The sequence below is a fragment of the Spea bombifrons genome, chromosome 5 (genome assembly GCF_027358695.1).
Source record: "Spea bombifrons isolate aSpeBom1 chromosome 5, aSpeBom1.2.pri, whole genome shotgun sequence".
NCBI classification, from domain to species: Eukaryota; Metazoa; Chordata; class Amphibia; order Anura; family Pelobatidae; genus Spea; species Spea bombifrons.
Window position 1 is genome coordinate 45909028 of NC_071091.1, and position 13463 is coordinate 45922490.

General features: G+C 41.7%; 1 protein-coding gene across 1 annotated transcript in view; it reads left to right on the forward strand.

Moving 5' to 3' along the window:
* TERT (telomerase reverse transcriptase) overlaps nucleotides 1-13463 on the forward strand; it is a 360451-nt gene that overhangs the window by 244182 nt on the left and 102806 nt on the right. The window contains exons 10-11 of the mRNA XM_053467313.1: nucleotides 917-1030; nucleotides 9265-9336. Coding sequence (XP_053323288.1) covers nucleotides 917-1030; nucleotides 9265-9336 — 186 coding nt within the window. The remainder of the gene's footprint in view (nucleotides 1-916; nucleotides 1031-9264; nucleotides 9337-13463) is intronic.

The window sequence follows — 13463 nt, forward strand, 5'->3', positions numbered from 1 at the left end:
TTTCACTTCAAGTCTGGCTCATAATTCAAATCCAGCTCAACTCTGAGTTGGGTTGTGGGGGATCCTCATCTCTTGCAGCCGGGGGAAGTCTGCATGATGCTAATAGATTTATTAGCTAATGCTAGTTGGAACATAGTTCTAATGACAAATATCACCTCGGGGTTGCAAGTTGAGTTCTTTCTCTCTGTGAACAAATATAGGTAAAAGAAAATTAAACAACGTTCCTCAGGAACCCACATAAACCAAAGTGGTTGATGATGCCCAATCTTCTCCCTCTCTATGGGTGATAGAATGAGGGTTAATAAAATAATCCCTTGGAGGTGGTGTAGTCCCCAAGTATACCCTCCATCACCACCATCCACATGCTCAAAGTGAAAAGGAGGGCAAGATTAATAAACATTAATCTTAAAGGCATAGGTACCATTCATGTCAATACAAGGCGATGCATTGTCCAACTGATTGAGGGTGCTGGTACACAGGCGTATATGCAATTCTGAATAAACAATATTATTTTTTCAGTCTGCTTCCATTGGGCACAGAATTTATTAGTATAATTTTTTGCTGGGCCAAGGATGCGAAGATGCATCATTTAAAGATGCTGGATGGGGTAAGTTTGGACATCGTCCCTCTACCATAGGGGAGTTAGGTGTAAAGCTTATGGCTTTGCAATTTGAATTCAACTTTCTATTCTCCTCATTCCAGAGGGAAGGGGTGCCTGTCCAAAAGGTTTTCTTCCCAAACATTTTACCCACTTCACCCATCTATAACATGCTGTTTGTTTTTCCTTTTGCATTAGGCTTTTTTTCGTGCTTGATTTTTGATTATTTTATATTATATAATTTAGAATTATATGAAAATAATTAAAAGATATAAAGTAAAGTTTAATGTTACACATTACAATTTTATGCTTTTACAGATATTACATACAGTGCTGTGGAATACCTCAAGGATCAATATTATCAGCATTGTTATGCAGCTTTTTCTACGGTGACATGGAAAATAGCATATTTTTTACAACACAACAAGATGGGTAGGCAATATCTTGAATTTTTCACTGACTTTATTTGTTGGTAGTTATGAGTTCTGGAGGTTGGGGCACATGTTAGTACATGGGAATCAAGGCCAATTTTCATAGTGTAGTTATAATAAGTTATAACTTATTTATAGTAAGTTAATACTCTTACAAACATCTTACACTTTACCTAGTGAAATCTTTTCAAAGATTTGAGAAAAACTGTACCTTGCTTAATAAGATCTGGTTAACAAAAAATCTAAATTTAATTTCCCCTCTTTATATCGCCTTAAATTCAAAAAAATAGTAAATGTAACAAAAAAAATATTTTTTAAAAGCTGCCATAGTAAATTTACCCATGAGGTACAGTTGGTAAATGCATGCAGATTACACACAAAATCCATGCAGGTGTGATTTTAACTCGGATTAAGTATAAAAGAGGTTAAATGCCATAACCATGGCAAAGAAACACAATGCAGGTATAAAATATCAAAATACAAAAATTCACAAGAATGCAAGTCTGCGAGCACCTCTGGTGCACCGGGTTTTTGGAAATAGGACTGTATTTTCCACACCGGTAGAGTGCGAAGGCATTAGGGGTACTTCACCCACAGATATTTTCATTTCTTTGTTCCAACTCCAAGCAGTGTGGCAGCCAGTTGGGGGCCTAACTAATAGTGGAGCCCTCAGGCAGCAGTACATAAGCCTCACACATAGTACATCCTGTACCCAGTCTTAGCTAGATACCGCGTCATGCCCCAGGCGTAAAATTATTGACTGTCGGAGCAAATCCAGATTTTCCAGGTAGCAACGAGGATTGCCAAATACACACCAGCAGAAAGACAAAAGAGGAGACACAAAAACTATGCATTTACAAGTCCCTGTGAAGATCAAGCAATTTGGTCATTTTCTATGCGGATTCAGTAAGTAAAGGAAATTTCTCTAGATATACATTAACACTAAACGAGCATACTTCCAGCCATATTTTGTTCACCTGAAGCAGCAGAAAAGCTGAAACATAGAAACATAGAAAGTGACGGCAGATAAGCCCATCCAGTCTGCCCAACCTCTGAGTACTTTCCTTTAGTACCTGCCCTTATCCTATATCTAGCTTGGCCTTATGCCTATCCCATGCTTGCTTAAATGCCTTTACTGAAACTCTGAACTTTTTCCAACATTTCTATATCCTTCTGGAGATATGGTCTCCAGTACTGTACACAATACTCCAAGTGAGGTCTCACCAGTGATCTGTACAACGGCATGAGCACTTCCCTCTTTCTACTGCTAATACCTCTCGCTATACAACCAAGCATTGTGCTAGCATTACCTGCTGCTCTACTGCATTGTCTGCCTACCTTTAAATCCTCAGAAATAATCACCCCTAAATCCCTTTCCTCACACGTTGAGGTTAGGACAGTATCAAATATTCTATACTCTGCCCATGGGTTTTTATGCCCCGGTGCATTAGTTTGCATTGATCCACATTAAATGCCAGTTGCCACAGCTCTGACCATTGTTCCAGTTTACCTAGATCGTTTGCCATTTGGCCATTTGGCTTCTGTCGTCAGCAAATAAACATACCTTTCCATCAAGACCATCTACAACATCACTAATAAAAATATTAAAGAGAATGGGTCCAAGTACAGATCCCTGAGGTATCCCACTGGTAACAAGAGCTTGTTCTGAATATACGCCATTGACTACAACCCTCTGTTGTCTGTCACTCAGCCAACTCCCTAATCCATTCAACAACATTAGGATCTAAACCCAGAGATTGCAGTTTATTTATAAGTCTTCTATGTGGCACAGTGTCAAAGGCCTTACTGAAATCCAGATACGCAATGTCTACTGCACCACCTTGATCAATTACTTTAGTCACCCAATCAAAAAAATCAATAAGATTCGTTTGGCATGATCTTCCTGAGGAAAACCTATGTTGTTTTGGATTTTGAAACCCATGTGACTTCAGATGTTCAAGAATCCTTTCCTTTAACGTTGTTTTCATTAATTTCCCCACTACAGATGTAAGACTAACTGGCCTGTAGTTGCCCGACTCCTCCCTACTGCCTTTTTGTGAATGTGCACAACATTCACTACTTTCCAATCCACTGGGACGACTCCCGTTACCAATGATTCCTTAAATATATCAGTTAATGGTTTTGCTAGTACACCCCCAAGCTCTTTTAATAACTTGGGGTATCCCATCAGGCCCCATCAACTTATTTGTCTTTACCTTAGACAACTGAAGTAGAACCTCCGCCTCGATAAACTCACATATTTCAAATGATTCAGTCTTTTTTCCCAACTGAGGTCCCATTCCCTCATTTTCATCTGTAAAAACTGAACAGAAATATTAATTGATGCAGTCAGCTAAACCTTTATCCTCTTATACATACATTCCTTTTGTTTTTAGTCTAACTAATCCTTGTTTAACTTTCCTTTTCTCATTTATATATCTAAAAAAATGTTTTATCTCCATTTTTACTGAGAGGGCAATTTGCTCTTCTGCATGTGATTTGGCAAATCTTATAACTTTCTTTGCCTCTTTTATAGATCTGTCTGTCTTCCTCACTTTGGGTATTTTTGTATCTACTAAAGGCTAACTTCTTGTCTTTTACGATTTTGGCCACTTCTGCAGAGTACCACAGCGGTTTCTTTAATTTTTTACTCTTGCTGACCAGCCTAATACAATTTTCTGTTATCTTCAATAATACAGCTTTTACATAATCCCATTTCTCCTGAACGCCATTTAAATTGCCCCAGTCTGATAATGACTCCTCTATACATATTCTCATTTTAGAAAAGTCAGCTTTTCTAAAATCTAAAACTTTTGTTTTTGTGTGGTGTGACTCTGTCACTGTTCGTATATTAAACCACATAGACTGATGATCACTAGATCCCAAACTTTCACCTACAGAAATATCTGTTAATAAATCTCCATTTGTGAACACTAAATCCAATATGGCCTCCTTACGAGTTGGTTCCTCAACTACTTGTTTTAAAGATAATCCCAGTAGGCAGTTTAGAATATCCGCACTCCTGGTACAACCAGCTGCTTTCGTTTTCCAGTTCACATCAGGGAGATTAATGTCACCCATGATTATAACATCCCCCTTCACTGTACTTTTAGCTATTTACTCCACTAGTGGATTATCTAGTTCTTCTACTTGTCCTGGGGGTCTATAAATCACACCTACGCGAGTTACTTTACTTTTGCCAAATTGTACTGTAACCCAAACCGACTCTAAATTCTCCTCACCAACTTGTATTAAGTTAGATTTTATGTTATGTTTCACATAAAGGGCCACCCCTTTATTGCCCGTTCTGTCTTTTCTATATAAAGAGTTCCCCGGTATTGATATGTCTCAGTCATTTTTCTCATTATACCATGTCTCAGTAACAGCCACTATATCAACATTCTCAGTTGCCACAACTGTTACAAGTTCATGTATCTTATTCCCTAAACTGCGAGCATTTGTAGACATGACCTTTAGCTTGTCATTTAACACTGATGCAAAATATATGCTTCTCCCTATTATCTGTATAGACCAAGCCCCCAGATCCACCCACCAAGTAAATCGCCTTCCCTTTCTATGCTGTCTAGCCCAATATTTATCCCCCCCCATTCCTAGTTTAAAATCTCCTCCAACCGTTTAGCCATTCTAGCCCCAAGCACATTGGACCCTCTTGCATTTAGGTGCAATCCATCACGACTATAGAGATTGTACCCCAAAGCAAAATCAGCCCAGTGCTCTAAAAACCCAAAGCCCTCCTTCTTACACCAAGACTTCAGCCATGCATTTAGCTGCCTAATCTCCCGCTGCCTTTCTGGTGTAGCGCATGGCACAGATAGTATCTCTGAGACCTTGGAGGTCCTTTTTTTAAATCTTACTCCCTAAATCCCTAAAATTACCTCCTCTTACTATGTCATTGGTGCCAATGTGCACCAAGACAGCTGGATCCTCACCAGCCCCTCCCAATAATCTATCTAGCTGGCTTTTTTTTTTTTAGTTTATATATATAATGATCAGTCATAACATCAACACCTTGTCTAATATAGTGTAGGTACCCCTTTTCCTACCAAAACAGCCCTGACCCATCACAGCATGGACTCCACTAGATCCCTAAAGATATTCTGTGGTATCTGTGGCACCAAGACCTTAGCAGCAGAAGTTTTAAGTTTTGTAAATTGCGAGGAGTGGCCTCCATGGATAATTCTTGGTGCCATGTGTTCTCCAGGTAAGCGACACATGCACACCCTGCCATCCATGTAAAAGAAAAAGTGATTCATCAGACCAGGCCACTTTCTTCCATTGCTTCCTGGTCCAGTTCTTATGCTCTTATGTGCCCATTGTTGGCGCTTTCGGCAGTGGACAGGGGTCAGCAGGGGCACCCTGACTGATCTGCAGCTATGCAGCTCTATATGCAAGAAACTGCAAAGGTCTGCAGAATGTGTTCTGAGACCTTTATATCAGAACCAACATTAACTGTTTTAGCAATTTTGAGCTACAATAGTTGGATTTGACCACATGGGCCATCCTTTGCCTGTCACGTGCGTCAATGAGCCTCTACCGTCGATGACCCTGTCACCAGTTAACTCCTTCTCCTTCCTTTAACTACTTTTGATAGGTATGGACACTGGAACATAATACCCCAAAACACAATACCACCCCACCGTTTCACCTTACTTAACTCCAGAATAATTGGTATAAATAGGCCACAGCCATTTTATTAAAACATTAATTCCTAACATTTATTCCTAAATCCCTGCCAGCCTAATTATACGACCAAATATTAACTATACATAGTGCAACTAGCATCTATAAGAACAACCCGGGGATGCTTCCCTCCCCCCTCGTCCAATAGATCAGCCAACACCATAACCTTACACCATCAATACTAACCACTAGCCGTGTCTCTTAGCTCAGTGGGCACGTCCATTATTGATCTATTATGTAAAGGCCAGGGGAGGGGCCAAGCAACCCAAATTACCTCCTTATACCTGGATGCTTCCTCATCCGTAAACCATAGCTGCCGCTGTTTAAAACCCTTAAATCAGTGCCCCCCCCCCACAACACCAGCCGTGGCCTTTTCCACACCCTCCTGTAAGGCTAGATTAAACAAATCTAAACCAACATTGGTCAAATGCACCCCGTCACTACGAAAATAAAAGGCCGCATCCCGTTCAAAAAGGTTTTGGACTTACCATCCAGAAGTCCTGCAGTGGGAGCACGAGGCCTCCGTCTTCCTGCTCTACCGCTGCTACCTGCTCTGCTGCTGCGCTGCTTCACTGCTGAGCGTGACATGTCGGCACCGCGACGGAGTTAGAGGCCTCGCGAAGGAGACTGAGGGGCGCTGAGCGGTTGCTAGTTGCCCCTCTCTCTCTCCTCCGTTTAAAAAAAAAAAAAAAAAAAAGGACGAGGCTGCCGGGGATCCGGGACATGTGGTCACCCTAGCCCGTGGTACCACCCTGACGAGCAGCACCTGGGGCGGACCTCTAGCCCCCCACTAGGTACGCTACTGTGTATTGGCCATCTTCAAGGATACCCGAAATAGGATATGTGGGCAGACTTTTTGACATGTCAAAATTCCAATTTGAAAAATGCACACCTCTCAAAAAGGGCCTTTTAGTCCCCAAACAACCTAACAAACCCATGCGTGTGGGGTATCACTGCGCTCAGGAGATGTTGCAGGACACGTCGGGGTGTTGTTTGGCAGTGACATATACCAGGTGGGGTAAATTTATACCTGGAGTACAACGTGTGTGAAAAAAATACAAAAATGTTTTACTACAATAGTTTGAGAAAGGCTGATGGTAGAACTAGTGTATGGAAATGGTTAAAATACCAGCATTTGAACTACCTTTGGGTGTCTAGTTTTTAAAAATATATGGTTTGATGGGGTAAATTGCATTGGCCGGCTTCAAAGATACCTGAAATAGCACATGGGCAGAATGAACAGCTTTGGGGAAAAAATTATTTTGAAATAGCACGATGCTACTAGTACTTATTGCCCCATAACATGCAGAAAAAAGCAAAAAAAAAAACATAAGGACGAATAGTAGAATCTATTTAGCAGTTTTTTTCATTAGTTTTTGCAGATGAGTAAAATATTTTTTGTAAAGTGAGAAAAGTCATTTTTTAACAAAATCACCATAGTTTATCATTTTTTATAGTAAATTAGATGATATGATAAAAATAATGGTATCTAAAGAAAGCCCTGTTTGTCCTGAAAGAAAAAAAAATGTGTGGGTGCACAAAATGAGAGAAGAAAATTACAGCTAAACCACAACACTGAAAAATGTAAAAAGAGCCATTGTCCCAAAATGTACTACGAGTAATAAACAGTCTTGTCATTAAGGGGTTAAAAGAAATTAGAAAATAACATTTAACAGCAAAATAGTTATCTTCACTGCTTGCTCAACAAAAAAACATACAGCACTTATGCGGCTGGACTCACTAGCCCAACAAGTTCACTTCACTGATGGACTAAGGTGAGGAAAACAAATTAAATGAAAAATAAATATTTTTGATAAAATTATTAATAATATTAAGAAGAAAAATTGTCTTTGTCTCTTGCTGTTGCTAACACAAAGAACAAACTAAAGCACCAGTACTAGTAAGTTTAGCTTAACTTTAAAATAAAAAATTAAGTAAATTAACTAAGTAATACATTATTAGGGATTTCTCATATTAATATAATTAATAAATAAATAATCAACTTCTAGCTTAAGCTTAAGGGTAGTAGTGGACTGGTTAATCTTTATGTGGGATAAATTAACTCTTCTATCTGACAGAATGTCTCAAGCACACTAAGCTAATATAATATAGCTAAATTAGCTAAAATGAATTATAATAATAAATAATGATTATAATACACTAGTAGTCGTCTACACTAGTATACTATATGACAATATTATTATTATTATTATATACTATTACATTGATAAATTATCTTATTTAATTACTAATACCAGCCGTTCAGCTTAACTAACTGAATTGACTGACTGACTGACTGTCCTGAAATTACAAAATCAAGTTAAAAAAAATATAGGGAAGACAGGACAGGCAGTAGGCACTGCCAGCCCAGAACAAGGGCACCCCAGTGCTGTCAGCTTAACAGCACTACACAGTTGACAGAAGCACTGAAATAAATCCTACTTCAGTAAGAGTACACTGTGAGAAATGGCAGGATAAGGATTATCAGTCTCACATAGAACAATCTCTCTCTGATGCAGCACAGCAGTGTTGCAAAGCTGTGCTCTTTTTCCTAGTTCCAAAAAAAAGCAGCACAGACATTGAACGAGCCCTCAGCATGATGTTACTAGAGTGAGCTGATTGGACAAGCGAAGATCAGCTCACTCAATCTGTGTCCTCTTCTTTTAAAAATTGGCGGGCCTGCTGCGAAAACAAAGATGAAGACGAAGAAACGAAGATTCTTAGTTTTGTGCGTCTTCGTGTACGTTTTGCCGCCATGTTCATTTCTTCGTTATTCCGTTTGAGCATGAAAACTCACTATTCGTGTTCGTTTTCATGTTCTCCCAAATATGAATGCACAAGTCTAGTAATTTTCACAAATAGAGAATATTGTAATTTTTGTGTATGTGAAAAATACTCCTCATTTAAAACCAATGAAAAACGTGTTTATAACTGTATGATGTGTTGATAATAGAAGTGATAATAAAAAAAATATACAAAGTTGTTTGATAATATTATCTTTTATTTATATAGCACCAACGATTTATGCAACGCTTCTTACATTACATATATTCAAGGGGTGTGACAAGACTAGAATTGACAGACTAAGACACACTGATACATTAGATGGATAGGGTTACTGATACTTACAATTAGTAATATTTGAGAGTTTTTCATACCCATGTGATCTTTATATGAATATGAGCCTTTGTCTATATCAACCGTATGATGTGCTGATAAATAATAAATAAATTATTATACAGACAGTTGTTGTCGGTCTGATACTTAGTAGCATTTAAGAGGAATTAATATCAATCTTTATTTTAAAATACAAACAGAACAGTTTCCACTGGTGCTAAGTACAATGCTAATAGACTGAAAATATCTATTTAGATCTAAAGAAACTAAAGCTTTCAAGGTATAAATGCAATGAAATCATAAAAATCAAGAGATATATGTTTTTTTCACATGATATACACAGTATATATATATGTATGTATGTATATATAATATACAGAGATACAGCATGTCTTAAGTTTTTTTTTTTTTTTTCAGTGTCTTCCTGCGACTCATTGATGACTTTTTGTTTGTCACGCCTCATCAGGAACATGCAAAAAGTTTTTTAAAGTAAGAAATGTTTGTATTCCTTTGTATACATGTTTAGTAGGGCTCATGGACAAATTTCTTGATCCCTGTAATTCAGGAAGTGTTCACAAAAAAATGTTAGTGAATGATTATTAGATATTTAAATGTGTTATTTATTACATACTTTTACAGGTAAAAGTATGGTCACACAATCTATTGTACTTGGAATTTTTTTTATAGGGAATGCCTTTATGATTTATCTTGTGATCTTTATGATGTACCTTGTATGTTTCTGCATGTCCTTACCATCTCCTTCAGCCTCTGGAAACGCTGCCCTAAATGGAGGCAATACATTCCGTCAGACAGTAGGACAGTTCTTTTGTTTAAAAAAGTTGCACAACCACTCCAGTTTCCCAGCTACCATAGACACCTACAGGTACAAAATGCCCCAACTCCCCTGCTGCACAAAGCAACAGGATTGAAACTGGAAGTTCTACTTACCGAGAGCTTCTTTTCCCTGCCAATCCCTGGTAACACTCAGGATAGACTCCTCCTCCGTACCTGAGATAGGGCAGGACTCAAAAACATAAAAGCCCCTCCCCTCCTACTAACCCCAGTGAATACCAAAGACCACACAGGAAAATCTATCTGATGCAACAAAAATTTATTGAAAAGGAACGGAAACGTGTCACCAGGGATTGGCAGGGAAAAGAAGCTCTTGGTAAATAGAACTTCCAGTTTCCCTGCCATCCCAGGTGACACTCAGGATAGATGTACCAAAGCAGAAGGGTGGGAAACTAAGGAGACAAAACAGCCTCAAGGACCTTCCAACCAAAAAGTCCTCCTGAGCCATCTGGTCGAGACAGTAATGCTGAACAAAAGCGTGGAGAGTTCGCCAAGTAGCCGCCTTGCAGATCTGATCCGGCGAAACACAACATCATTCGGCCCAGGAAGTGGAGACCGCCCTAGTAGAGTGGGCACGGATCCCCACAGGAGCAGGTTGGCCAGCCGCAGAATATGCCAAGTTGATGGTTGCGACAATCCACTTAGCGATGGAAGACTTGGAGATGCCGACACCTCTGTTGGGCCCCGAAGAGGCCACAAACAAACGAGAGGACTGACGCAGCGGCAGAGTCCGTTCCAAATAGATGGTGAGGCATCTCTTCAGATCGAGAGTGTGAAGAACTTCTTCTTCAGCTGAGCCAGGAGAAGGAAAAAAGGTAGGCAGCATGATCTCCTGATTCTTGTGGAAAGCCGACTGAACCTTGGGTGCAAATTTCGGCAGTAGAGAGAGAACCACCCTATCCGGAAAAAAACGGAGAAACGGTTCCTTCATAGACAGAGCCTGAAGTTCACAAATCCGACGAGCAGAAGTAATGGCTACTAAAAAGGCCGTCTTCAGTGATAGAAAATACAAAGAAACCGACTGAAGAGGCTCAAAAGGAGGTAATGTGAGTCTATGAAGGACGAGATTCAAGTCCCAAGGAACCATTCTGGTGACAGAACGAGGACGCATCCGGACAATGGCCTTGGTAAAATGGCTAACCGCAGGCAGAGAAATAAGTTCAAACCCCAAGAGAGCACTGATGGCAGAAATATGCACCCTGATAGTGGAAGGTTGAAGTCCACTATTGAATCCTTCTTGTAAGAAGTCCAAAATGGAGGCCGAGGAACATGAAGATGGCAAAATTCTCCTGGAACAACACCAACCGTGAAACCTCTTCTAGATCTTAATGTACCGCAAAGAGGTAATCCTCTTCCTACTTTGCAGAAGAGTTTCAGCCACACGAAAAGAAAAACCTTGTGCTCTCGGCAGTTCACGTTCAACCTCCAGGCCGTCAGGTGGAATACTGCAGGGTTTGGGTGCAGGAATGAACCCTGATGCAGAAGGTCTCTCCAAGCCGGGAGCTTCAGAGGGGGAGAGAGACCTAGAGTGATCAAGTCCGAATACCAGACACGCTTGGGCCAGTCTGGTGCTATTAAGATCACGGAGGCATGGTCCTTCTTGATCTTTTGTAGGACCCTGGAGATCAGAGCAAACGGAGGAAAAACATAGGCGAGACGGAAATTCCACTCCTGGGCGAAGGCATCTATTGCCAAAGGATGATCCTGAGGCTTGAGAGAAAAGAAGACTGGAATCTGAGCATTGTCTCTGGATGCCATCAGGTCGATCTCGGGCAAGCCCCACTGTTGGACGATGAGGTCGAAGGCTGCCGGATGCAGAGCCCATTCGCGGCTCAGAACAGGAGTTCTGCTCAGGAAATCCGCTTGAGAGTTCAGAGTCCCTCTGAGGTGGATAGCGGACAGAGTCATGAGACGGGACTCCGCCCAAAAGGAAATCCTGAGTAAGATACGGAGAAGTCGAGGACTTCTTGTGCCCCCCTGTCTGTTGACATAGGCTACTACAGCCTGATTGTCGGAGCGAAGCAAAATGTCCTTGCCGGTGAGCAGATGTTCCCAGTGATGCAGAGCCCTTTCTACTGCAAGCAACTCCAGACAGTTGGAAGGAAGAAGCTTTGCAGCTGGAGACCAGAGACCCTGCACGAATAGGTCCTGATACGTAGCGCCCCACCCCTTGATGCTGGCGTCGGTGGTGAGAAGAACCTTGCAGCAAGGATGTTTTGTTGGAGCCACCAGGCGAGGGAGGCTCTGACATGCGGTGGAAGACGGACAAGCCTGTCCAGAGCCCAAGGGTTGTCTTCTAGATGGTTGAGGACAAATCTTTGAAGAATTCTCATGTGGGCCAGAGCCCAGGGCACCGCATACCTTGCGGAGACCATCTTGCCCAACAGAGACATGCATAACCTCAAGGAGCTTCGGGGCGCAGAGCGAACCCTGCGTACTAGGAGCCGAATCACCTTGATCCTGGCAGGAGGAAGGAAAGCTTTCATGGTGCAGGAATCCAGGTGAAGACCCAGAAACATAAGTTGTTGAGAGGGAATGGTGCAGGATTTGTCCCAGTTCCGAATCCAGCCTAGATCTTGTAACGTGTCGACCACCGTGGAAAGGTGAACCCGAAGAATCTGCGCTGTCCGGGCATGTATAAGCCAATCGTCCAGATAAGGAATGACTGAAATTCCCTGAACCCGGAAATGCGCTGCCACGACTGCCAAAAGCTTTGTGAAGACTCTTGGGGCCGCCGACAATCCGAATGGAAGGGCTTGAAACTGGAAATGCTGGACAGTCGAACCTCGAGGAATCGCCACTCTCAGGAAACTTTGATGCGATGGATGGATGGGGACGTGGAAATATGCATCCTTCAGATCCAATGAAGCCATGAAATCGTTGAGGCATAAGGTGTCGAGGGTGGATCTCACGGTTTCCATCTTGAACCGGACAAACTGGAGGTGACTGTTCAAAAAGCGCAAGTCTATAATGAGACGAAGACCTCTGGGCCTCTTGGGTACCAGAAAAACCGGAGAATAAACCCCCTGGCCAAGTTCTGGCCAAGGAACAAGAACCAGGACTTTGAGATCTGTCAAATGCTGGACGGTGGATAACAGGACCGACCGTCTTGCATGGTCTGGAGGAAGGTGGGATATCAAAAAACGGTCTGGAGGTCTGGTCTTGAATTGAAGACGATAGCCGTGAGATATAATGGCTCTCACCCAAGGGTCTCGGGTGAGCGAGAACCAATTGTCCCTGAAAAAACAGAGCCTTCCTCCCACCGGAATGGAAGAGGCGTCATGCAGAGTTCTTGGGGTCTTGAAACGCTTTGGGAAAGGCGAGTCTGTCAAATCTCCCACTCCCTCGAGGGAATCTGCCTCGGAGGTTCTGTTCTCTGGACGAGGGGTAGAACCTAGAACTATGGCCCCTAGATTGTCCCGGGAAGAATGGCCGAAAGGACTGCCGTCTTTTAGAAGGAGGCTTTCGCTGAGGCATCCAATGCTTGTCCCCTGTGGTTTTCTCCAAAAGGGACTCCAGATCTTCCCCGAATAAAATCTTGCCCTTAAAAGGGATATTAAGAAGCTTGTTTTTAGAGGCATTATCTGCTGCCCAGGCCTTAAGCCACAAGGCCCTTCTAGCTGCAATTGAAAGCGCCGAAGCTCTGGCTGTCATTCTGATGTTTTCAATGGAGGCATCACAGAGAAAATCCACGGCCAATCTCACCGCAGCAACATTCTTGAGAATAGTTTCCCTTGGGGTCTTGGCAGCAATATCCTCCTCGA